Source organism: Cricetulus griseus, chromosome 3 (assembly GCF_003668045.3).
Source record: "Cricetulus griseus strain 17A/GY chromosome 3, alternate assembly CriGri-PICRH-1.0, whole genome shotgun sequence".
Classification (NCBI taxonomy): Eukaryota; Metazoa; Chordata; class Mammalia; order Rodentia; family Cricetidae; genus Cricetulus; species Cricetulus griseus.
Window position 1 is genome coordinate 29,384,185 of NC_048596.1, and position 27,176 is coordinate 29,411,360.

The 27,176-nt window shown below is 42.6% G+C and overlaps 1 protein-coding gene across 12 annotated transcripts in view; it reads left to right on the top strand.

Annotated features, from left to right (window-relative positions):
- The window catches only part of Sgms1 (sphingomyelin synthase 1), a 257,862-nt gene that overhangs the window by 225,908 nt on the left and 4,778 nt on the right, over positions 1–27,176 (top strand). For all 12 annotated transcript variants that reach the window (XM_035441887.1, XM_027406400.2, XM_027406402.2 and 9 more), the window contains 2 exons: positions 10,420–10,537; positions 25,636–25,789. In XM_035441887.1, coding sequence (XP_035297778.1) covers positions 10,420–10,537; positions 25,636–25,789 — 272 coding nt within the window. The remainder of the gene's footprint in view (positions 1–10,419; positions 10,538–25,635; positions 25,790–27,176) is intronic.

Sequence of the window (27,176 nt, forward strand, 5' to 3'; positions counted from 1 at the left end):
CTAAGATTTGTGTGTTAATATTTATGTATTTACCTGCATTTGTGTTCATATGTGCCTGAGGGTGTTGGATTCCCTAGAACTGGATTTGTGGGTGGCTCTGGGCTACCACTTGAAACCGGAAATCTAGGTCCTTTGCAAGAACAGAAAGAAGTATGTTGAGCCTTTCTTTACTTTCAATTTAGTTTTAAAAGTTTGTATGCTTTGTGCATGTGTAAGGGGGTCAGGGGAGTCGGCAGGTAGAGCTGGTGACTGAGCCCAGGACCTAGCCTATGCTAAGTCACCTCCTCCACCTCTGAGCCACGCCACCACCTCATTTCATATGTTAGGCTTCAACCAAAGTTGTGGTTTGGGGAGTCTTGTATATTTGCTAGATTTCTGCTACCTTAAGATTATAGTATTCCCTTTCTTTTGAGACTAGAATTTAATTTCTGAGGACAGGATCTTGGGGCTGATTGGCAACTGCTTCTGTCAGATGCTAATTTAATCATTTATGTCTGTTTGTTATTAACAGGACGTCCACTAACATTTGTCTTTCATTTTGCCCTAGTTTAGTTCCCTTAGTGCTTATTTTCACATCAGCTGTCTATCAAAGTAGTCCTTCCTCTCTAATATCCATTGTAGTTTATGACCAGAGGTACAGTTAGAGCACTGTCCCTTGTTTTCTTGTCTTTGATGGTGAAGATTAAGTAAAGTTCTTAAAGCACTTGATGTAGAACATTTGATGTGAAACAATTCTTTCCAGGTTCCTATTCAGTAGATTGTTTTCCAAGTTCCAGAGCAGCCATTTCCTAGGGTCAGTTCACTTGATCAGCACTTTGCCTTACACTGTGGTAGACCAGATGGCTCTTCTCTAATTGGCCTTACAGTATCTTTCTCTGTTTAGTTATTTACCAAGCATTATTTCAAAGTGAAGTTGCAGGTGTCTCTGCAACTTCCATGGCTAGCAGAGTGACTGACAATCTGCAGGAAGCAAGAAGCTGATTTGATTCAACACAACTCATTTGTCAGTGTTGGTACAAATTTCTGACCCCTAGTAGTTTACTTTAGGCATATTTAAGCGCAGCACAATTTGGTGAAAATATATTCTGGTGATAATTAACTCTATATCTCATGCACAAAATAACATACATAAATCTCTTTGAGGACAAAGTAAACTAAATGCAGATGGATGTGACCAATAAAGATGAGTTCTATGGATTGACTGAGAAAAACAAGCTTACAGTGTGGCCTAGGGGGAGGATCCAGTGTAGTCTCCAGCCACACAAATAGTACAAAGGTCACCAGGCTATTAACCACTGTGGCTCTCAGCCTTTTGGGATGATAACAGATTATGCATTCCTTCCTTTAAAGAAAAACCTTGTGTGTTTAAAGGTCAGGTTCTCCTAGTGCTTATCTGTGAGTACAAATACCTTAGTGCCCCCGACAGGTGTATTGCAGGTACAGCAGAGAACAAAGCAGTTCTATAGAGATAATTTTTCATCTCACACATAGTAATATCTCAAATGTTCAAACCAGGAACACAAAGTTCCCTCATGTTACTGCAATGTTTTTTTGACACCTCTCCCAGTAATTGATTGGCTGGTAAGCTGTCCATAGTTCTTTGCATCAGTAAATGAAAGAAGAGCTCAGAGTAGTCTCTTCTCTTTCTTTTCTCCTTTTTCTTTGTGCTACGTGTAGCTAAATCTATTGTGTGCTTACTGGGGGTTTCTTTTATTCTGCAGATTTTCTTTCATGTCAAGAATCTTTGTCATCTATTCAAGAAGCAGTTTCTAAATAGCTGATCTTTTTGAGTAACAAATTTTACATGAATTGTAATATCATTGATTCAGTAAACCTTTAAAAAATAAATGGTGTTATTCTTTTCTCTCAGTGAAGGTAACTGAGACTTGGAAAATCTGTTGACTTGTACAACATCTCACAAGAACATATGTTGGGAAGTGAAGGCTCTTTGGTATAGTATAATCCCAGTCTGGAACCTCTGGAAATTATTTTCTTAACACATACCATAGCATTAATTCCATACCTAAAGGACAAATAGAATAAAAACAGATGAGTTTGGTGTTTTTGGAATAACATTGTGTGTTGCTTTTCATCTGGAAGACATCTAAATGTGATGCCAGGGTATTCCTACCAACTCTATACAGCTGTCATGTCATGTCTGCTTCCTGTACCTTGTAGCAGATGTATGTAGTTTGGTTCTAGCTGCATGCTGTCTTGTAACCTCCTAGGTAAATCAGAACCACCGTTTTGGAATAAAGGTCCCATTGCTGGCAACTGCAGGCCTAATGCTTCATCAAAGCTGAATGGCCAACCTTGTTTGAGTTTTTTGTCTCACTTTCTGTTTTTTGACCAAGTTTATGGGTTCCTGTTTTGTTTTTTTCCTTTTGATTCTGACCCATCATCTCTCCAGGCTCAGGACTTAGATGCTTTCTGGCTTCCCTTCTTTGAACCTGTAATCCAACTGCTTCCCAGGTCCTCTGCACCCCAACTTCCTGTACTTTTCTGCTTGGCCTCCTCTTTTTCTGGGAACAGTGTGTAATGAACCCGTGCAGCTAGATGATAGATTCAGTGCCACATGGTCTAACCTGAGCTCACCTTTTCTGATTTTCACCATTTTATATTCCATGACATACATATTCCAGGCCATAGGAACTGTAGGGAAAGGAGATTTCCCTGGATAACTACTAAATTCGCTAATGCCAGCAATTTGACTAAGTTATTCTGTATTAGTCATTCACCAGAGTCAAGTTAAAATCTTATTTATAAGACTAAGACAACAGAAGGAATGATACTGTGTGTAGTCAGGTTCATAATGATAAGTAATGCTGTTTTAATATGCCCTGCTAAATTTACATTGGAACTTAGTTCCCAAGTTTTGTTAATGATCCTTGGGGGTGGGGCACTTAGGGAGTAATTAGGACTAGATGAGTCAGGTGGGTGGGCTCCTACCTGTTTTTAAGAGGGGAGGTCCAGGCTAGCCCACTTGCTCTGCTTTGGTTCATGATCTCTGACACAGTAGTAGTATATCAAGGAGCCCCTTACCAGGCACTGAGCAGACTGGCACCAAGATTTTGGACTTCTCAGCTGCCAGACAGACCCATGAGCAGATAAGCTAAATGATCTGATCTGGGTGGTGGTGGTGGTGGTAGTGTGTGTGTGTGTTTTATAAATTTTTAAAAACTCAAATTATTCATCTCACCAGAGATAAAATAATAACTTTGAGTTCACATTGTTATCTGCATCTATGGTTTTAAGTGGATTCATTTTGCCTTCTACATTCTAGCATGCCGCAGGAATCTCTTTAGTCCCTTCTCAGCAGTCTATCACAGGTGTTTCTTTATGTTCTTTCTCCCAGCAGCCTGCTAGTGCCATGATAGTGGCTATGGGATGGTCCTCTCAGTTTAGAGTCTGACATCCACCTACTGAGTGCTGAGGTCAAACTACTTACCTAACTGTTTCCTCACCTACAAGATGAGAATGATAGTAGTTTCTATCCCAATAATCTTATGATGCTGAGTAGAAATAAATTTACAGCATCTCACACAGTGCTTGGTACTCAGGCTGGTACTGTTCACAGATCCTTCTTAGCAAAGGGCTTCTCTGTTCTTCCCTGTTTTCAACCCAAAGATGGGTTGCCTGATGATGCTTTTTACCCAATACCTGGACTGTTAAATCTGAGCCTTCCTGCTGCCTCTGTCACTGCTGTACCTCCAACTGGTTTCACCTCTTCTGTAGGGTGTCACTAGATTCTTCTGCTGGTCTGTTTCCCTTGGGCCAGTCCACAGTGTTTGCAGCTCTGAGAGTGTATCAGCATGCATCACTCTTCTGCCTCATATATCACTAAAGCCAATATCTTTATAGTGACCTAAAGGTTCTGCTAAAGCCAGTGGTTCTTTTCCAGACCACGTGGCCTCATGAATTTTGTTCCCTTCTAATAGGTCTGTTGTGTAGCTCTTAGAGCCCTGGGTTTTATGGGGATCTTTTAGTTCACCTCCTATTTAAACCCTCAATGCTTTAAAGTCTTTCCCTGTGAGGTGGAATATTGCTAAGCAGAAATGCAGGTAACAAAAGTGTGAACTTCTTTTAGTGGGATTTTAAAAGTTGAGAGGGCATTGCACATATGTAGACGCATTTCTGGGCCGAGAGCTTGAATATCTGCATTCATTCTGCCATCTTGCCTGTGGAGATGCCCAAAAGCTATGTGAGTTCATTTTTGAATTGTTGCAAGTCCTGCCCTTTCATCTGTTTGACTCATCTTTCTTTTGAGTGTTCTCTGCAGTAGTCCTGAGTTCAAGGCCCTGAGTGTCCCTGCTTTGCCTTCTGGTGCCCTGGAGATCCAAAGGCTGTAATGAGTGTGGAAAGTGCTATGTGGGGGATGGGGATGTGAAGGGCGAAAGATGGCAGAACTCACAGTCTCTAATCTCCTGTTTGAATGGATGAAGCCATCTCAGCAACTATTTTAAATTAAAATGTGAATGCAAAAAAAGATAGATGTGGGGTGGAGGGACAGTGATCATCTGGGCAGATTCGTTCTGGCAGATGAACGAAAGGCCTTACAGGGTGAATGTGTGTGGACAGAAGTGGGGATGGGCTGTTGGGAGCCAGAGACAAAGCCCCAAAGCAGGGCGGCGAGGTCCTCAGTGCTGAGTGGCAGTGGCGATCTCACCAGTTTTAGAAACAAGTGAATTTTGCTTTCACGGGGCTTGTCGAAGGATTGTTAATTCTGTGAAGAAAGTGAAAAAGGATAGGGTGAAAAGAAACAATGGGACTTCCTCCAAGGAGGTCAACTCTGAACTGAATATGAACAGTAGGTTAAATGGCAGGTATGTTCTAGAAGGCAGAATGGCAACAGTCCAGGCAGAGAGTCATGGGCACAGAGGGCCTACCTACAGTAGGACAGTTTTTGCAGGTATTGGGCAAAGAGCTTTGGGTGCTAAAGTAGAAGTCTAGATGTTTCTCAGGGTGGGAGGTATAGGGGTAGACAAGGGTGGACAGAGGCTAGGGAGACTTGGCTCTTTGAGGTCATGGTGAAGGATGTGGAAGTGTATGTATAATAAAATTACACAGACCAGCCACCTGATGGTTTCAAAGGAGGGCGTTGTGGGTGGGGTCTAGGGTAATCTTCAGGCTGTTGTAAGTAAATGCCATAAGCTAGATTCTTACCAGCAGCAGGTTATTTCTCCATTCTGGAGGCTGAGGACTAGTTACTCATTGTAGTCTTGTCCTCCTCACATGGTAGGAGAATGCAAGCTAGCTCTCTTCCATCTTTTAAATAAACACTTACCTCATTCCTGAGGGCTTGGACCTCAAGATGTCATCATTAGATTTTAGCCTGAGTTTGTGAGACCCACAAATACTGAGACCATAGAGAGTAACAAGAGATACTTTGAGAGCAGACTGATACAAAGAAAGTCACTGGGAATTTGGGTGAAGTGGAGGTTTAAGAGAAGACATAAGGGTGATGAGATAAGTGAGACGTACCACACTGAGTGTTTGAAACCTGGTGACAGTGTTAGATATGTAAGTGGTTTAATAAATATTGTGGTTACAAGGAAATTATCAAAATGTTTTGTAGAGTTCTGGTCCTTAGGAAATATCACATAAAACATGAAATGAAAAATCTGAATTAAGTAGCTTATGGTTTGTTTTGTTTTTTGAGTCAGATTTTCTCTGTGTAACAGCCCAGGTTGTCGTGGAACTTGCTTTGTAGACCAGGCTGGCCTGGAACTCACAGAGATCCACCTGTCTCTGCCTTCCCTAGTACTAAGATTAAAGGTATGCACCATTACCACCTGGCTAAAGCATAATAGAATCTTAACTTACATGTGGGTACTCAGAATGAGATTCCTTACACAAGATTAAGTACCTTTTGTCTTACGTAATTATACTCCAGTTTAGACTCCTTGAGACTGAGTTTTGCCTTCTGTGAAATAGGAATCATAGTCCTGCATGGGGCCTGAAGAAATGGTTCCATGGTGGAGAGCACATGCAGAGGACTTGAGTTTGATTCTTAGCACCCACAGCAGGTGGCTCACAACCACTTGTAATTCTGGTTCCAGGGGATCTGACACCCCCTTCTGGCCACCCTGGGCAACAGGCACACATGCAGTGCTTATGTGTATATTCACACATACATATAAAGTAAAAATAAACAAAACAAAGTAAATGGCACAAAGCTTGAAGTCATAAGGGAGAAATCTGACAAAACTCCCCACTTTTTTAGGCAACTTTTGACCTCTTCTAATCAAGAAAAATGGTAAGTTACAATAAGCATTGTGATACTCATTCTTACCTCTGTTCTGTAGCCTGTCTGTTTATTGCTAGCCCATTTCCCTGATGCACTAAGAAGGAAGACAGTGCCTTGTCCTCTCTCTCTCTCTCTTTTTTTTTTTTCTGACAAAGAAGCAGATTTCACAGGAAATTTATGGAAATGATGGAGGTCACCAAAAAAGTCTTCTTTAAAAGTAAAGCTAGCTAGCATAGCACATGAGGTGCTGCTGTGGCCTGGTGGTAAGTTCCCACGGATTGCACGCTGGAATCACCGAGCAGAGACCTGGGGTGCACAGGAACCTTAAGCTCTGCCCACGACGGCTCGCATCACCTTGTACATCTTCTTCCTGGTTTACCGCCTTTAAGTTGTGAGTTTGTTGCTTGATTCACTGCTTTGTGTATGGATCTATTTGTTTCTAAAAGCCAGGAACTTCCAGGAAGATTTAGGTGATGAAGTTTATGGGTTATAAACAAATGGAAAGATTATAAAACAGCACTAAATCTGGGTGTCAAAATAGTCATTATCTATAATTTTATAATTTCTTTTTTTGTTTTGTTTTGTTTCATTTTGGTTTTGGTTTTCGAGACAGGGTTTCTCTGTGTAGCCTTGACTGTCCTAGAAGTCATTCTGGAGACCAGGCTGGCCTCAAACTCATAGAGATCTCCCTGCCTCTGCCTCCCCGAGTTCTGGGATTAAACATATGCCACCACTGCCCAGTTTATAATTTCTTTAAATGTGTCGGTCTTTAAGAGTTTGGGGAATAGAGTTATTTAATTTTGAGCCAAGTACCAGTGGGTGTGCTGGCATTGTCTACAATCTCAGCACTTTGATGATGGAAGAAAGAGGGCCAAGAGTTGACAGCCACTCTTAGCTACACAAGGATTTTGAAACCAACCTGGGATACATGAACCCCTTTCGGGGAGGAGGGTTGACAATAGAGGCAAGTAGCATACTACCAAATAATGTTTTTCTGTTAATATACTGCTTTGGGCAGCCCAAATACTACTCTATAGCCAAGAGTTGTGGATGTCCTGCCACTATGAATTCATAGAAAGAGACAATTTGTGGAGGCAAAACACTTGCCAGTATTTAATTGCACTTTATAGTCTATTCATTTCCTTGGCCATTTTTCCTGTAGACTTTTAAACCTTTGTACTAAATGCCAGAAACATTATAATACTGCTGTTTTCAGCCTGGTGGTTAAATCACGTGATTCTAAGTCCTAGTTCCTTTTAAAATCAGGGATGTTCTAAAGTTCACTGGGGGCCTTGGACCATGGCCCAGATACAGTATTTGCTTGTATTCCAAGGCTCTGAGCTCAACTACCTACCCCAATCTCTGCCCATACAAAGCTTTATAAATCACCTGTACTGGAAACAACATGCTTTTTCAGCAAGTCTTAACTGTATATAGAATATTAACAATTTTACTCGTATTTTCTTATAAGCAAATTTGGCAGGTACAATATTCTAGAGGTCAGAGGAGTAGTAATGAGCCTGGTGTGCAAAACAAGAGTGGAAAACTACTTCTCTGTTAGCAGATACAGTCTGTGGAATGATAATCACTGCAGAGTGTGAGCAGATGGAACAGACTTTGGAACATGAAAGGCATGTGTCTGGGCATTTGATGAACACCCTGGGATTTGGGGAATTATATCCAACATCTAACTTCTCGAGATTTGCTTAGTCTCTAGTAAAGTTCCATGGACATTCCCTCTATGATTCTTTTTCTTTTTAAAAACAATTATTTTGAAATTATTAATTACATCATTTCACCCTTCCCTCCCTCTAGATTCTTTCATGTACTCCCCCTTTCTTGTTCTTTCAAACTCATAACCTTTTTTGCCATTAATTGTTGTTATACACACATATGTATTCCAAAGTTCATAAATACAACCTACCTAGTCTATATAATGTTACTTGTATGTATGTTCACAGGGATGACCATTTGGTATTGGATAATCAGTTGGTATGCTTGTCCCTGAGAAGGACTGTTTCTCCTGCTCCCGGCGTTCCTTAGTCGCCTGTAGTTCCTTGTGTAGTTCATGAAGGGTTGCGGCTTCAGGATCTTCCCCATCTGTTGGCGTCATTCTTGTCCAGCTTGTGTTTAGGCAGTCACATAGATGAGACTTTATGGGTGTACCTTCTGACATCTGTAGGAGGCACAATTTCACAACAAATTCCCTGGTCCTCTGCTCTTACAATCTTTCTGCTCCTTCTTCTTCAATGTTCCTTGAGCCTTACATTCTGGGATTGTTTAGTTAGGACTGGGCTCCAAAACTCTTTGTTTTGTTGTTGTTGTTGTATCTTTAAGATAAGTCATATCTCTTAAAACCTTTGACAAAGAATTCTAAGTGTGTGGAATTCTTGAATTTGGGAAAGGAATGCCTTTGTACATTAGAAGTATATACAATTTTTTGAAATGTAAATACTTTGCTTTTTAATATTACAGTGTGACCACCCTATCTCAAACTGTTCTTTTCACACTGGCACTTCCTTTTTGGTATTCTTGACTAATACCTGTAGACCATAGTTTTCACTTGTATTGTGGTTTTCATTAAACTTGAAACCAGAGGCACACACCTCTCTGAGACAGCTTTCTATAGGATAAATTCTTACCACTGGGAGAGATATGAACAGGTAAATATGAGAAAACAGTTAGAGCCAGCTCTCATACGACAGTTCTGAGCCAGCTTTTGAAATACAGATAAGACAGAATACCCACCCATCTTTAGTAAATCTGGAACTAACTTGTATGAACTGTGTGTATGCTGGTGATATGCTGTTGGAGTAGTAGAAAGTTGTTTTGGGAATATATATATATATATATATATATATATATATATATATTATATATATATGTGTGTGTGTGTATGTATATATATATGTGTGTGTATGTGTGTGTTTGTATGTATATATGTATATATATGTGTGTGTGTATGTATATATGTATATATGTGTGTGTATACATATATGTGTGTGTATATATATGTATATATATATGTGTGTGTGTGTATGTGTGTGTATGTATATATGTATATGTGTGTGTGTGTGTGTATGTATGTATGTATGTATGTATATAAAATCACAGGTAGTGGGTCACTTTATTCCTCTTAGTAAAACAATGATTAGAATGAGACAAAATTTCATTTGGTTTCTACACTTCTTTGGCATACCTGTCACGAGCATAAATAGATACAGTTCACAATGGTAGAGCAACCACATGTTGGCTATTCTAAAGGAAAACCTGTCCAGTGTTCCAAAATTTTCCTTTTTATGAAATTATATTTGCCCAGGCCAAGAAAAACTTGAACTCCTCAAGCCTGAAGATGTGATGTGAGCCACAGGATGGGATTCTAACTTATGGCTGAATGGGAGAAAGTGAAGGTTCTAGGTTCTAGGTGTACATTAATGAGGTCAGGTCCAAGAACCAGATGAAATTTGGTGCTAGAATTCATAGGATTCTATATATACGTATATTCATCCCACTCATTATAAACTAATGGCTGTTTCTTGTCCTTGTTTCTATTTTGTAGCTCTATATTGGGGGTTTCCAGATAGTACTTCCAGAGTTGTTATCCCTGTTTTCCTTATTAGGAAAAGGAGGAAAGATGTTGTGTCCGAGGCAGCAAAGCAGTGAGGAGCAGTGGCAGGGTTGGACTCTGCCTTCCATAGTTCTTCTCTTGACCCCATGAGTTCTTGATGCCTGCTGCTTGACTCCTGGAACAGCAGAAACAATTACAGTTTCCATGCTCATGTCATTCTTAGCACCTTGACCTTTTGGACAAAGAGACACTGAACATTTAAATGTCACATGGCTCAGACTGCTCTGAGTGAGATCTGTTTGTCCATTAATTGAACGTCAACTCCGATTTAAGAACCATAAAGCCTATAGTATGTAGCAGTGTAGGTCAGTATGATTCTTTTCGCACAGTTAATGATTTAAAAAAAAATAAATAAAGCACAGCCGACTGTATTCTCAAGCTCCTCCCCATCTAGATTTTTTTTGCCATTGATACTTGTACCACTCTGGTTTCAAGCTCTTGAGTAGGTTTCTGGGTTTGTTTTGTTGGGTCTTTGAAAACTTTAAGTAAACGAAGCTGCGGAACTTCTTGACTGAGAATCTGCCCTGTTTTTCCCTTTTTCTAGGTCTATTATTAGCAGAAGATTTTTCTGCATAGTTGGCACGCTGTACCTGTATCGGTGTATTACAATGTATGTAACTACACTCCCAGTACCTGGCATGCATTTCAACTGTTCTCCGAAGGTAAATTGTTCCTCCCTGTCATTTTCCCTTTTTGTTTGTTTCGCCTCTTGCCCTGGGGACCTTAGACTAAGGTCAAGATGAAAATTTAGTCAGAATCATTTTCATCTGGGAATGTCCCTAAACTATAGGGCCAGACAGACACACCCTTCTCCGAATTCCCGAGCCTTGCCAGCCCCTCCCAGTTCGGAACGAATGTGTCTAGTGAGTGTGCTGCAAGCTTTCTGTGGGGGTAGAGTTCTTTGCTTCCTGCCAGGCTATTAAATGTGTTCTTTGGTGCCGATCTGGAAGCCTTCATATGTGTTCCCCTCCACTGTGACAGAAAGCTGTTTCTTGTGGCACATTTCCCTTTCTCTGTCTTCCCATCATTCCTCTCAGCAGATCCAGGCACGCGCACTCCTGTCCCCGGCAGGCCTCTGCTAGTTCGTATGAGACAGTTGTTGGGAAGAACGTGGGGCTGTGGATCTGCTACCTTTTCTTGTATCCCAGAGAATTTTGAACCTGCCCTATATCCCTCCCTTAGTGTCTCTGCCTCTGCACCACATTCAAATAACCATTACTTTAGAAGAGCTTTTAACTAGAAAATCCTTTGGAATGTCATCAAATAGGAAAAGACTTAATTCTTTAATACATCAAAGCTCTTTAGTGCAGTAAGGAAAAAAGGAGGCTAAGTTCTGCCTTGATTTCTTGATTATTATTTTAAACACACACACACACACACACACACACACACACACACACACACACACACACACTTATATATAATACTATACTTTGAGATCATTTATCTAAATTGAACTGTGTGCCAAAATAGCCGGTTGCCTTTGGTCCCATCCCTTCCTTTCTAAGTCTCTTCCTGCCAAAGGAGACATCTTCTCAGTGAAGCTTCGGAAAGGGCCCTGCAGCGTTCACTCTGGATTTTTTAATGCTGTCTTCATGATAGAGAGCTCTGGATCCTTTTAGTTTCTGTGTGCACTTTGTCCCTTCCCAGACTCAGCCGACATCCCCACAGAGGTGACTGGTTACTTTCCTGACTCTGTGCAAGGCTTGCTGAGCTCTGGGAAATGAATTCCAAGCATCGCACTCTATCAGCACTCCTACTTCTCTGTACCCTCTCTTGCTGGTCCTCGGACCTCCCTGGGAAGCCAGCCTCACATCTTGTGAATGCTTCCCAGAACCCACTTGCAGTACCCAGATTTCAGAATTCATTAATTCATTTGTTTATTTTATATTTGGAAATACCTCATTATTGAGAGTTCAGCAACACTTGTTGAGAGTGTGGTTGATAGGGAATGCTCTATACTGTAAACTGACAATTGTGACACACGCCAAGTGCAGTTCAACTCTTAATAGAGTTATATTGGTCAAGTTGCTGCAAAGAAGTAGGTAGATGTGGATTGAGTATGTCTATATCTAGGGGCCATTTTTCCCGTTCCTGGTTCTAGTGTTGTGGTTTTGTGAACGTGTCTGCATTTCCAATCAGCTCTTCAAGTCCAGAGTTGGCGAGCTGTGGTTTATTGGCTCAGCCAGAGACATCAGTGTACCTAATCACAATCCATGGCTAAGAATAGCTCTCAGGTTTTGATGGTAAGGCAGAAATAGCAGACACGCCACAGCAACTAACTCAGATATGTCCCCCATGTGTTGGCCAGAAATCCAGTGGTGCCATGATCCTATCTCAGTCTTCTAAAACTCAGAATATTAAAAACGAATATTTGAAGGCGTATCACTGCATCTTAGTACACAGTAGTAAAAACAGTCTATTTTGTAGAATAAGAACAAATTCTGCACAAAGCTCTTTTAATACAGGATTTCATGTAGCCCAGGGGATGCAACTTTTCATTTTGATCTGGAATTTTCAAATGTATTTCAGTGTAGAGAGACTAGTGAAAGGAAATCTGTTACACCCAACATGCGGGTTCACTTGTTATCGTTATCACTTGTTATTTTTGGTTCATCTGTCTGCCCTTTTTATTTGAAAGTATTTTAAAACAAATATCAGTGTCAGCCACTATATCACTACAGTTGTGGCATGTACTAGAAAACTAGATATTTCATGACATAGGCATTATACTCTTGGTGGTCAACAAAATTAATAATTCTTTGGTATCGACAATATCGGTTCATGGACTATCCTGTTTGTCTTGGGGGCATTTTGCTGGTTTGTTTGCATTTACTAGGCTCCAGAGTCTTTCCACATTTGCCTTGTCTGCCTGCCAGACTCTTTCTTCCAGTCAGTGCAGTGTAGGGCTCAGATCATAGGTCCTGAGCTCTATCCATATTCACATTTTTAATTGACTCATCAGTTTCTTTGTGATGTCAGTTCACTTGTTCCCCTCTCCTCCATACTTGCTCTCAGTGGGAAGCTGTCTTTGGAGACTTGTCTAGGTTCACTTTTAGCATACTTAGCAGGAACTCTTCTTGGAGAGAACATTAAGCTGTCTGAATCCAGACTGAAGAACTGAAAAGGACTCTCAGGTGGTGAACTGAGCTTGAGACTTACTGTTCTGCCACTTGCTGGATTGCCCCGTTATGGGCCAGTGTCAACAGGGAGAGAAGGGTGACACTTGAGAGGTCTCAGAGACCAGCTCTGCCCATTTTAGAGTCCAAAAAAGAACCTTGTTAAATGTCACTTGTCAAGACATCTTTACCACTGTGTCAGCCTCTAAGCCAAAAGTCTACAGGAAGCAGAAAGAATCCTGGGTTGCAACTGGCCTGCTAGGCATGTGGCAGATGAAAGTTTATGGACAAATCAAAGTAATAGTGTCTTTGATGTGATCTGAAGGAGTTGTGAGTGTGAGAAAAGGCAGTGTCACTAAAATTCTTCAAGAAGCAAAGGACTTGGTATTGTCCTGCTCATCCACTGAGAACTGGACAATTTGCATTAAGCAACCACTATGCTTTATGAGCTCAGGTACAAGGGATGGGCCAGGTAGAGATATACTTTGTTGAAAACACCTTAAAATTTTCCTGGCTCAGGATTGTCCCTTATGGGACAAGTTTGAAGTTTTGAGATGATACCATAAAAGGATCAAGATAAGCCACTAACCCCAAAGATGGAAAACACCACACAGATTAGAGCAGTGTTTAAGGGATCAAATGGCAATAATTAGAAGGAATGAAGAGGGAAGGGAAAGATTTCAATGACTGGGTTTTATCAATGGGATAATTATAAGTGGAAAAGAAAGGGGTTAATGACTTTGGGAAGAATACAAGTACTTGTGAGACAGCTAAATGACATCTGTGATGCTTAGGTTTGTAGTCTCAAGTTGAAGTGAAAACCAGGGCTAGAACATTACTGTTTGTGATTGATCATATTATATTCTGAATGGTAGTAAAAGCTATGAAATATAGATGAAAAGTCCATAAGAAGAACATAGAATCTTTAATGCTCATACATAGAATTGGATGTTCAGCATCTGAGGTCACTTTAGTTCTGTTTATTGGTAGGTTCTCTTAGAGCAGTCACCTATCACTAAACAGTTGGAAGACAACTTAGCTTTACATTAGAGCTCTGCTGTGTGAGGAACTTAAACACATTTACCCCATATTAGAATATCAGTATAAATTAGTATAGCTAATACTTTCCTCAGCATCAGAACGCAAAATGGACAGCTTGTAAGAAAGTTGCTGCAACAGATCTCTGATAGTAATGATAGAAATTGGTCTCACCAGAGCATGAGAGCTTTAGAAGTAGTCATGAGGTGGCAGGTCAGCGGCGGCACAGGCCTCCCACCCGATGTTGCTGCAAACACTGATAAGTCACTGGGAACATGGAAAAGGAAGTAGATGTGTTCACTTCCTGGATTGCAAATAACAAACCACCTTCCTGTGCCCCTGGGGTGCATGGGTGCCAGGCCTATGCTGGAGGCTGCCAAGTGTTTGATACCTTGACTGGCCTCTGGCAATGTTGCCAGAGCTTTTCCCCAAGAGCATGTGTGGATCCCCAGCCTCTCTTCTGCTGTCAAAATTGTTTTTAATGATGTTGCTCAGAATGGTTTCCTTCCAGATGATGATTGAGGAGCTAATTTAAAAAAAAAAAATGGTGCCAGGTACCACAAGAGTAACAGAACTGTGCTGTTTTCTGGGATTTTGTTTTTTACTTTGTTGTTGTTTGTTGTTGTTGTTGTTGTTGTTTTAATGGAGTGTGCTGGATATCTCTACAATTTTGTTCAAATGACTGCAGAACCTGGAAAAGCTGTTGCTGCTATTGATGCATAACATATTGCTATTATTGGTCTTTTTATATAAATATAAATATATATATATACACACATATAATTTGAATTTTTGGAAACTTTAGCTGTGCTGTCAACTTTGGAAAAAAGTATCCCAGTTTACCGTGTTGCGTTGGCATAGTACAGAAATTAACAGCCATATTGGTCTAGAAATGTTGAACTTAATTTTTTCCATTTGTACAGTGGTAACACACTGTATTAAATATGTAAGGTCTTATCTATGTGGGTTTGATTACAAAAACTAATAAAGTATTCTCTAAATTAAAAAAAAACTGTTTAGAATTGAAAACAAATGAAAACAGGAACAGTTGATAACCTTTGATTTTAGACAAGTTTGTACTTTTCTAAATAAGAGAGAAAGGAAGGAAGGAAAAGAAAGAAAGAAGAAAGGAAAGAAAGAAAGCACCTGTTATGCTCGCTTCCCCAGATTTGCACACACAGTCCCATGCTAACTTTTGGAAATGTTGATGTGGTGGTGACTCAGCATTAACCTGAGCTACACAATGGTTCTGTTGTGGTTTCTGTGGTGACGTTAGATTTCAGAGAGGAGATGACACCTCAGCCAGGGCACTTGGCAAATGAATTTCATTTGAATTTTTATTCAGGCCCCCCAATAAACAGTTTACTGTCAGACAAGGACCATGTCTGATTGTGAGACAGCTGTGGGGAAACCCTCCACAGTTGTCTCTGATGCTGTCAACTTGTCTTCATGGGAGATTTCAGAATCAAAGCTCCTCCATGAACTCACTGGCCTCATGAGCCCCTTGCCTTGTACAATGCTCTGTGGCAGTTATACTCCCTTCTCAGGTGGCAGTTGGGGCATTTCATAAGCCCTCCGCACTGACACACTTTGGTAGTCTGATTAGCCCCTGCCAGCATTCTGAGGACTACGAAAGAGCTGCTTCCATTATCAAAGTAACCTAGTGTCATAGTGTTACATCATGTGGGGCTTAAGTTATCAGTGCTTGATTTTGCCCAACCCTCTGTATACTTCCAGTTTCCTATTGTCAGTAAAATTTCCCTTTTGTTTGTTCTCATTTTTTCTGTTTCTTGCATGTAATTTTCATTAGCATATACCATCCTAAAATTTTTTCTCTTACCTCTCTGTTGCTGTTCATTCTTTTTTTGTTTTGTTTTTAGGGACAACAATGATAACAATGTACTATATCATTTCTTGTTTAAAAATTACTTTTTTGTTGTTTTTGTTTTCTAAGACAGGGTTTCTCTGTGTAACCACCCTGGCTGTCCTGGAACTAGCTCTGTAGAGCATGCTAGTCGTGAACTCTGAGATCCACCTGTCTCTGCTTCCTGAGTGCTGGGATTAAAGTTGTGTGCCACCATCACCTGGCTAAAAATTACTTCTGTTGCAAATAAATTTTATTATAGACACACTAGAAGTATACAGCAAAGGGGATTTTTTTTAACTTTATATTTCAATACGTTGGTCCTCTGTGGTTATTCTTCTTACAAGTCCAACTCTGCTGTCTGCACATAGAGCTCTTGTTACAGCTTATATTTGACAAGTGCATTTTGCAATATTTTGTAGATTCTCAGCTCCTCTGGGGTTTCCTTACTGAGGGGAGTACATCACTCACTCAGATTGCAAGAAAATGAAGATTGCTGATGTTTTTGCAGTTGACTCGTACAAGTTATTTCCATGAGCAAACATCTCTGGAGAACTTGTCATGGGCTGACATAATGTTGAATATTAAGGGCACAAATGTACCTAGCAAGGGTCCTATCTACCCCTGTCCTCTCTCTAGAGCTGAGAGTCTTCAGAGCCAGGAGCCCCCGTGTGATCCATCAGGTGGCTGCCTGGCTTGTTCACTCCTCCCTGTGTGGGTATGGTGGTCCCACCTGCCTTGGATGCACAGGAAAGCAGCCATTGTGCTGGGCATGCAGGCTGCGCTGCTGGAGGTGTGTCTGAATCAAGGTTCCGAAGGACAAGTTGGAGTCTGCCAAAGTGGAAACCTAGAGAAGAAGGGTAGAAAGGACCATGCAAAGGAATTTAGAATAACTTGAGGTTTCGTGAGCACAGGTGTCGGGTCCTCTGGTCTCAGGGGCATGAGATGAAGTGAGACACGTAGGCTGTGGGCAAATTTTAAAGGACCTGACACCCTTGTAATGAGTTATGACTTCAAGGGCCATAGGAAGCCTAGAAAGGTTTTAGTAGGGGTTTATTATGTACCCACAATTATCTTTTAGAAATGCATCTCCCTGGTCATATAGTAGGGTTGGGAGAGAGGGAGATAGACTTTGATTGGTGCCAAATTATGTATCTCTTTTTCATGCCAGCTGTGGTTCCAGATGCTTTATTTTCATGTAATGCTAAAAACATGGAGTAGAGGAAGCTGCAGTCAGTTCAGAGGTATTTGGCTTTGCCTCGTGTTTCAGAGCTGCTGCAGGACATCTGGTCACGTGTCGGTTGTCGATGATGCTTTTTCATGGTTGTGTGAATTAGTGATGAGGAATACCTAGACCGAACTGGTGTGCCAGCATTGAGGGAGACACTGGGGAAGCAAGGGAAGCCTTACAGATATTAAGAGCCATCAACTGTCTTGAGGCAAGGTATTAACCGAGGAGTTCCAGACAGCCTTAGAGGTGACTGTGTGTGCCTCAAGGGAAGCCTTGCCCACTGGCTCAGGAGCAGGAAAGTGGGCAATGGCACTTTGACTTTAGGGAGTTGTCTTGGAGCTACCCGGCCACGAGAGGTCAATGATCACTCTTAAAAAAAAAAAAACAAAAAAAAAACAAAAAAAACAGGCTGTTCTGCTTGGGAACTCTCCTCTGTCCTGTTTTGTTTTGTCAAGCTTTGTTTCTTGTTTTGCAATGCTGGGACTTGAGCCCGGTCCCTGTCACCTGCCCCTCTCACTGAGCTGTAGCCTCGTCCTTTTGGGTTATGCTTGAGACAGTTTGAGCATCAAAGTGTCAGATTGCAATAAATCAAAAGGAACTTTTTATAACTTGAGGGGCGCTTTAGAAAAAAATTAATAAATGTAAAAGAAATAGAAAATGGCATTTTTGTAGCCATTACAGAAATAGTTCAAAAATTATAATCCATAATGGGTGGTACTAGAAGCCATTGGGTGAAGGTTGAGGCCAGTAGTATTTAAACAATTTTTCAAAATCACATTTCTTATTAATTATAAAGAGGCAAAGATAACATATTTAGTAGAGAAGTCTAGCAGGCATTGCCATGGCCAGATGGCCATACCAATAGCCGGACAAATGGCACCAGGGCTTCCTCACAGGTGCACTGGAATGGAGACCACAGCCATTCCGTTTATTCTGCCAGCAGCAATTAATTTGAATTTAAGCAGACTGCAGCATTTAGAGAAAGTCCAAGGAAGGAGATGTATGACTATCACTGGTGGAGAAAAGCAAAACAGAAGAACTGTAGTGGATGTGAAAAGCATGAGCATGGCAGGGCACCTCAGAGCTGGTCCTCGAGTTGATACTACATCAGTAGGGAAGGGATCCAGAGATGATGTCAGGGCCATTGAGTGGTCTGAAGAGACTATGAACTGTGGTTGGGGTTGGATCATTGTAGATTTCATGAGCATGGTCACACGTGAGAACTTCTTGTTTTGGATTTTGGAGTGAGGTGTCATAAAATGTCCCTTACATGACACAAGGGAAACGAGAGAAAAGAGAAGCAAATGTGGTGAAATACTGGCAGTTAATGAACCAGAATGGCGGGCTTCGTTGTTCATTATTCTCTATTCACTATTCTCTCCATGTAAAGATTTTTAAAAGGAAGTGTATTGTGTAAACTCCACTTCCTAACTGGCTTGACGAGAGGAACTTGAACACTCCTACCCCCCTCCCCCCCAATTTAGAGCGATGTAATTTTATTAAAGGGACAGTTTGCTTTAAACACTGGAGTGTAACAAATCCAGAGCTGATCCAAGTCAGTTTTTATGAGGCCTTTGGATAGCGTCTTTATTAAAGGCTGTGAAAAATGAACATTTTTGGCTGGCGTAAAAAGAGGCTGGTGGTGGATTAGTGTCTTAGACCTCCACCCACCCTGAAGCCTGCTTAATGTAGGAATTGATGCAAACATTTGAGAATGGAGAAGGGCCAAACCCTCCATAGCCAAGGGGAAGAACGAGTGGTAGAAGCTGCGTAGGAGAAGGGGCATGAGAAGTCTCTCCTGCTGGTAAGTCTGGTGGGTGCAGTCGTGTTTGTGGAGGAAAGCATGTCTCTCCAGAACCGGAAGAGTCCAGAAGAGTCTTGAGTGAAATCATGAGGATCCAGCAGGGCTGCAGATTCATGGAGAGCCATCTCCATTTTATCTGCTGTCTCTTAGAGAAAAAATTGCCTCAACTTGATAATAGTAAATGCTGCCTTCAATTTCTGTAATACCAGCAGTCACTTTGAAAACAAATAGTACCTGAGGCTAGAACAGGTGAAATTCTTCCTTCTTGGTTAACTGCTGTTGGACACATGAAGTTGATAGGGAAAAGCAAGGAGGAGTGCAGGGAAGAGAATGGAGTATTGATTGGATCCAAACACATTGTGCGTGCGTGCGTGCGTGTGTGTGTGTGTATGAATATTTAGTAAAATTGTGGGGGCACTTTCAAGACATGATTTATCTGTGTGTCCCTTGACTGTTCCGGGACTCACTGCATAGACCAATCTGGCCTTGAACTCAGAGAATCCACCTGCCTCTTCCTCCCAAGTGCTGGAGCTAAAGATGGGTGCCACCACACCCAGCTTAAATAAAGTATTTAAAATAGGGTTTGAGTTGGGTTTGTGCTCATTTTTGTTCCTATAAAATGTATCTGGGGAGCCAGTGAGATGGTTTAGCATCTGCTGTCAACCTGAGTTCAATCCTCTCACCAGCGTAAAGGTGGAAGGAAAGAACCTACTCTACAAAGTTGTCATCTAGCCTCTATGTGTGTGCCATGGCACACTCATGCACAGCCCCCCCCCACACACACACAAATATACCAAATAAATAATAAAGTATATTTGTAAGCAAGACATGATGGTGCATACCTGTAACCCCAGCCCTAGGGAAGGTCATGAGTTTGAGGCTAGTCTGGACTACATGATGAGAATCCCCCCCCCCCCCCGACACACACACACACACACACACACACACACACACACACACACACTTCTCTTGGAGACCAATGTAGCATAATACAAAGCAAGGGGAGCCTGAATAGGGTTAATAGTACCTGGTTTCAGATGGCATGGGAATGGAAAAAGGTAAAATTGGTTAAATTTTACTAGAACAGCAACAAAGTATGAACCTGGAAAATGCTGCCCCCTTGCTGTTTCAGGAGGTGCTTACAGCCATAGCGTGCTCTCTCTGGGAGCCTGAGTAGAGGATTCTTTGTATTTGGCTCCTAGATTCTGATCCTGAGTCAGTATGTAAAGAGAATGTAGTGTTTTATTCTGTAAACCCACCCCACCACTTCTTTTTTACTGCACAGCTAGGAGATGGTAAAGCAAAGCAAGGAGAAAGCAGAAAGGGCAGCTTTCAGCAACTTCTTCCTGCTGAGGAATATACCCTTCCTGTTGTTATTTTACTTTCCCTGTGGGGCCTTAAAGAGCATTTCATAATTTCTTTACTTGGCTTGTAACTTTCCATTCTTGTGTTTAGAAGGCTGCCTGCCAGTTAAAACTCAGGGAATGGAATGCTTACAATCATTTGTGCAGTTGACTGAGTGAGCTCTCAGAGCACATGGCTTTCTTGGTGGCAGGATGCTCAAGGCAGGAGTCCACCAGCTCTGTTTCTGTCCCTGCCATGTGATCCCTTAGCTGCCCTGCTGTTGGTCTGGGTATTTAAGAAGCATCTTTCAGGGACATATGATCAATAATAGTGCATTTCCTATATTGGAGGAAGACTGTTATTTAGGATCAATACACTGTAATTTGCCAGCGTAGGTTGATTCCATGGGTGAATGATTGAATGGCATTTTCATAAGGGGTCCTTGGCAGACCAGGGTGATTGGAATGTGACACTGATAGTGTGCTCATACTTGTTACTCCCTGTGGATCAAACTTTGAGGGACTAGCATGGCAGTTGGCAAGGTGCTTTGCTAACAGTGTAGTCGTGCATTGTTTTTTGACAAGGATGCTTTTAGGTGTATGCCATCAAACTTCATCCTTCTGAAAACTCCATGCCCCTGAGGTTTAGCCTGTGCCTTCTAGGCTGCAAAACTAGCCTTATAGCATGTGACTGTGTTGAACATTAAACCCAATTTCTGTATTTATATGTCTAGTCATAAAAAGATATGAAGTAAAAGATTTACAGAGGTTCAGCTCAGGGCAGTCACCATGAATGAAGCTTTCTGGGTTGTAGGTTGCTCTGGGTGGGCCAAGGATTGTGTGAAGTCCTTGGACATGACTATGTGCTACTGACGGTGTGATCTAATAGACACTGAGCACTTAGGCTGTGCTACACTCATAATGACTGTTTCCCTTGGGTAATAATACTGTAACTCTTTATAAACTTTTGATTTTAGTATTCTTTTGTAAAGATACCTTAAAATACATTGTAAAACAAATATATTATAAAAAAGGCATAAAAACAAAAATATTTTCTTAATTCACACATTAGCCTAGGTCTATAGCAGATCACCTATAAACAGGGTCCCCATCACTGCACACAGGGTCCCCTCCCCCATCACTATACACAGGGTCCCCTCCCCAATCACTATACACAGGGTCCCCTCCCCCATCACTATACACAGGGTCCCCTCCCCCATCACTATACACAGGGTCCCCTCCCCCATCACTGCACACAGGGTCCCCTCCCCCATCACTGCACACAGGGTCCCCTCCCCCATCACTGCACACAGGGTCCCCTCCCCCATCACTATACACAGGGTCCCCTCCCCCATCACTATACACAGGGTCCCCTCCCTCATCACTGCACACAGGGTCCCCTCCCCCATCACTATACACAGGGTCCCCTCCCCCATCACTATACACAGGGTCCCCTCCCCCATCACTATACACAGGGTCCCCTCCCTCATCACTATACACAGGGTCCCCTCCCCATCACTGCACACAGGGTCCCCTCCCCCATCACTATACACAGGGTCCCCTCCCCATCACTATACACAGGGTCCCCTCCCCCATCACTATACACAGGGTCCCCTCCCCCATCACTATACACAGGGTCCCCTCCCCCATCACTGCACACAGGGTCCCCTCCCCCATCACTGCACACAGGGTCCCCTCCCCCATCACTGCACACAGGGTCCCCTCCCCCATCACTATACACAGGGTCCCCTCCCCCATCACTATACACAGGGTCCCCTCCCTCATCACTATACACAGGGTCCCCTCCCCATCACTGCACACAGGGTCCCCTCCCCCATCACTGCACACAGGGTCCCCTCCCTCATCACTATACACAGGGTCCCCTCCCTCATCACTGCACACAGGGTCCCCTCCCCCATCACTATACACAGGGTCCCCTCCCTCATCACTGCACACAGGGTCCCCTCCCCCATCACTATACACAGGGTCCCCTCCCCCATCACTATACACAGGGTCCCCTCCCCCATCACTATACACAGGGTCCCCTCCCCCATCACTATACACAGGGTCCCCTCCCCCATCACTATACACAGGGTCCCCTCCCCCATCACTATACACAGGGTCCCCTCCCCCATCACTATACACAGGGTCCCCTCCCCCATCACTATACACAGGGTCCCCTCCCCCATCACTATACACAGGGTCCCCTCCCCCATCACTATACACAGGGTCCCCTCCCCATCACTGCACACAGGGTCCCCTCCCCCATCACTATACACAGGGTCCCCTCCCCCACTCACAGGGTCCCCTCCCCCATCACTATACACAGGGTCCCCTCCCCCATCACTATACACAGGGTCCCCTCCCCCATCACTATACACAGGGTCCCCTCCCCCATCACTATACACAGGGTCCCCTCCCCCATCACTATACACAGGGTCCCCTCCCCCATCACTATACACAGGGTCCCCTCCCCCATCACTATACACAGGGTCCCCTCCCCCATCACTATACACAGGGTCCCCTCCCCCATCACTATACACAGGGTCCCCTCCCCCATCACTACACAGGGTCCCCTCCCCCATCACTATACACAGGGTCCCCTCCCCCATCACTATACACAGGGTCCCCTCCCCCATCACTGCACACAGGGTCCCCTCCCCCATCACTATACACAGGGTCCCCTCCCCCATCACTATACACAGGGTCCCCTCCCCCATCACTATACACAGGGTCCCCTCCCCATCACTATACACAGGGTCCCCTCCCCCATCACTATACACAGGGTCCCCTCCCCATCACTATACACAGGGTCCCCTTATCACATCTTGGTCTACTGGAAGGCTGTTTACGGATTGAACTGATGTCTCCTACACTTAACCTTTTTGTCTGCTAAACTTGGTGTTAGAAGTAATGATCTCCTGACCCCAGCCCCATTTCTGGCTCCTTTTTCCTATTTCCATTTAACTCTTAACCAGATCACCATATCTGTGGCTCTTTTGCATATTTTTACTTTAATTATTATCTCTAAGTGATGTGAGAATATCATTTCTCTTTTTGTAATTCTTGGGTTTTGTTGTTTGGGTTTTTTTTTTTTCTTCATTATTATCTTACCTCAGCTTCCCAAGTGTTCAGATTCCAGGCAACTATAGGTGATTACCTCATCTGCCTATAATTTTTTACTTGTTTTGGGAGACAGGGTGTCATGGTAGGCTGTCCTAAAACTAGCCAAGAATGCCCTTGACCTCTGATGCTCTGTTAACTTTCTGTGGTAAAAAAAGGAGGGCTTCCCACCCCCTGTACCTTTTTCCTCCCTTCACCCTGCCATCCCCAGGACATAGAGTCCTGTCTTCCTTCTGTAGCTGTCTGTCCTCTGTGTAACTCTGTAGTCAGCACTTACCCAATTACAGATCTGTAAGCACACTTCACAGCCAGACCTTGTCACTTTCCTGTAATAGCCTGTGAGTTGTGACCTTTTTTGGGGGGGAGGGTTGACTCTTTACAGGGGTTACCTAAGACCATCGGAAAACAAATGTATTTACATTGTGATTTATAACAGTAGCAAAATTAGTTATGAAGTAACAATAAAAATAATTTTATGTTTGGGGTTACCACAACATTAGGAACTATATTAAAGGGTCACATTAGGAAGGTTGAAAACCACTTGCTGTAATCATCTTTCCTTTTCTGTACAGTAGTTTGTTTCCCACAGAGTGGATAATTAATTGCCTTGTGTTTTGTTTTTAGTAGTTTTCTATGTATTTATTTATCTTCAACGTATGCCTTATAGTTAAAAGCCTTGGCTAACCCATCGGTCTCGTGCCCTTGAAGACCTCAGTACGCATCTAGACTGATCACTTTGTTGAGTCAGTATTACAGCTGCCACAGAGCTCTGTGGCTCTCCCTTCATTGCCATCCTAGAAAGTCCTGGCTCTTACTTTCATTGAGTTTTCTCACTTGCTTTGCAGAATGCATCCTCTGCAGACATGGCAAATGCTCTAAAGTCATGTGTATATAAAAAAAGGTTTAGTTGCATGGCTAGGTCCAGAATCTAAATTGGAAATCATATTGCTTACTAATTTGAAGCCCTTCCCCAAGCAGTCTCTTTTTGTGGAATGTTCTCTCAAAGTCATATTCATATGGATCCTTCATCTAAAGCTTGGTTTTCATCTCTGGGGACTTGGGCATGGCTGTACCCAGTTCTGAAGTGTTGAGACCTGGAATCTTTCAGTGGCCGTCTGCTCCCTTCTCTTGTGCTGAGCATTCAAAGCTCCCTTTCCGCTAGGAGGGTCAGATCCTCTGTGTGGTCTGGCAGCTGGCTTTCCTGAAGTAGAAATCCTGATTGCTTTCTGGAAAGGGAAAGGGTAAGGAAACATTTTCCAAAGCTGGGGCACTAGCAATTAAATGTTGAAAGGGGATCATGGTAATTAAATTGGCCAACTAGAATGTAAAAGGATGTTGAAGGTGATGAAGAGGTGGCTCAGTGGTTAAGAGCATTTATGGCTCTTACAGAGCACCAGGTTTGACCTTCCTCCCCCACCCACATGGTGGCTCACAACCAGCTATAACTGCTATTCCAGAGGGCCCTCTTCTGCACCAGGCACACACTTGGTTACACACATATACATGCAAGTGAAACATCCATGCACATAAAATAAATAAGTCTAAGAAAACAGAAAACAAAAGGGGTGCTGCAGTCATACATGCAGAGACATTTTCATGTCTTTGATGGAGCAAACACAAGTTGCATCAAGTGAGTTATTTCAGCTGTTTACTATTTGAGTATCCAGCCCAGACTTGCATCTTAGGCAGCAAGGTTATGTTATCAACTTCTCTCCCACTCTTACTAAAAGGAAAAGTAGCTGCTGTTGCCCGTGTAATTTCAGAGGGCTGAAAATACATCATTTTCAGTCCCTTGTTTCACAAATTTGACTGACTGCCTCCAATTGCTTTGGCCAATAAATCAGAACTGTTATCCTTTGGGTAAAAAATGCATCTCTAAATGTTCGCTTAAGGTTCATGCCACTAAGGTAAACCAAACTCTAATTCTTTCTGTTTCATTGTATTAAAATTAAGTTGGATGGAGGCACATGGCTTAGTGGTACAGCACCTGCCTGGTGTGCTTGAGGCCCAGGGTTAAAATCCCAAACCTCCAACGTCACTGCAATGTACTATCGGGAAATGCCAGGATCCGAGAGAGGTTCTAGAGCCAGATATGTCATCCCTAGTACTGTACACTTTCCATATGATGAACAGTGCATGTGTACATGATGAAGATTGGATGTGTTTTGATAAGCAAATAGAATGATAGCAAAGATTCTCTCAAACTAATGATGACTCTCACTTTCTCCTTTCCAATAGCTCTTTGGAGACTGGGAAGCTCAAGTGCGGAGAATAATGAAGCTCATTGCTGGAGGTGGCTTGTCCATCACAGGCTCTCACAACATGTGTGGGGACTATCTATACAGTGGCCACACGGTCATGCTAACGCTCACCTATTTATTTATCAAAGAGTGTAAGTCTACAACAGCCTTGTTTCGTAATTTCCTCACCTGCCACTCCCCATGGTCCTTTGGAAAGTCAGTGTGGGGGAAATCCCCTAAAGCCAGACTGGAGGCCTGAGGACAGTTGCCTTATCTTATTATCCCTGTGCACCCCGCAAATGTGTGGAAAGCCCTTAGCTGCAACTCTTGTGTGTGTGGGTGGGTTCCTTGTTCCTGGACATCAGCTGTAATGTTTGGCCAGTCTTTAATATGTGTCATCATTTACATATGTTTATATGTATATATGTATTTGAGTGTTTGTATATGTATGTGTATATGTGTGCATTTGTATATGTATTTGCATATATATATGTGTATATATATATATATACATACATACACACATAAATATGTTCTGCCACTTTTTACTTTCCAGATTGTTTTGGGCACATGAGGCTTGGTTCATTCATTTTAATTGCTGTTAGGGTTTAAGCCCTATAATTGAACAACAGATGCTTTATTTCTCTGGAAAATTGAGTTTCCCTTAAAATTTTCCTGTCAGAAGCCACTCAGTGAGCACTCTCTAGGCAGTTTCCCTGAAGAGTGATAAAGGAAATATAGGCTTCAGTGGTCCCGCAGAGATAGGACACAACAGCACACTCTGGAAATGTCCTAGAAAATGTCCCAGCCCTTGAAAGTGTGTGCTGGGAGCTGAGAGTATAAATGGATGAGTAGCAACGATCAGAGGGTACCCCAAGCCTCAGAGCGGAGTGGGTGGGAGACAAAAGCACCCTGCAGGAGCTTTCAAGAGGAATTGGAGAGAACAGACTAGAAACCAAGAGACAAGTCATTGACTTCTGTTGTGGTTGTGCTTAGCAGGTGTGACTGGACTTGTCCGTCACCCGTGGGAGAAGTGGAAGGCATGGAAGAGGATGGCGAGCACAGATAGCCCAGGTGGTGGGGAAGGAGGAGGAGGAAGCAGGCCGGCAGTCCTGTCCTTGAAGCAGAAGTAAAAGGAGGGAGGTGTTCTGCCGGGGACCTGACTGTGCGAACAAGTGAACTAAATAGAGAAACGCTGTAAGGGCATCTGGCCCTCATACCACAATAGAACCAAGTATAGAAAATGGGAACCTTAGGGAGAAAGGGGTCCCTGTCCCCTACTGTTTGACATCTGAAGTAACTTTTCATGTTAAAATTTGTACTGGACCATAAGCACCATACTATATTGGCCTTGCAAGAATCACAGAACTCTTAATTTGGGATCCTGGAACTATCAGCCCCCAGCATTGTGACCCTGGGAAAAACTCTAACATCCATGTGTCTTTGTCTCCTCATTTTTAAAATGAGTTTTTATTGCCTGAGTGGGGAAGGGGTTATGTTTAGTAACTGCTATTGCTACATCATTAAGGTATCAAGTAT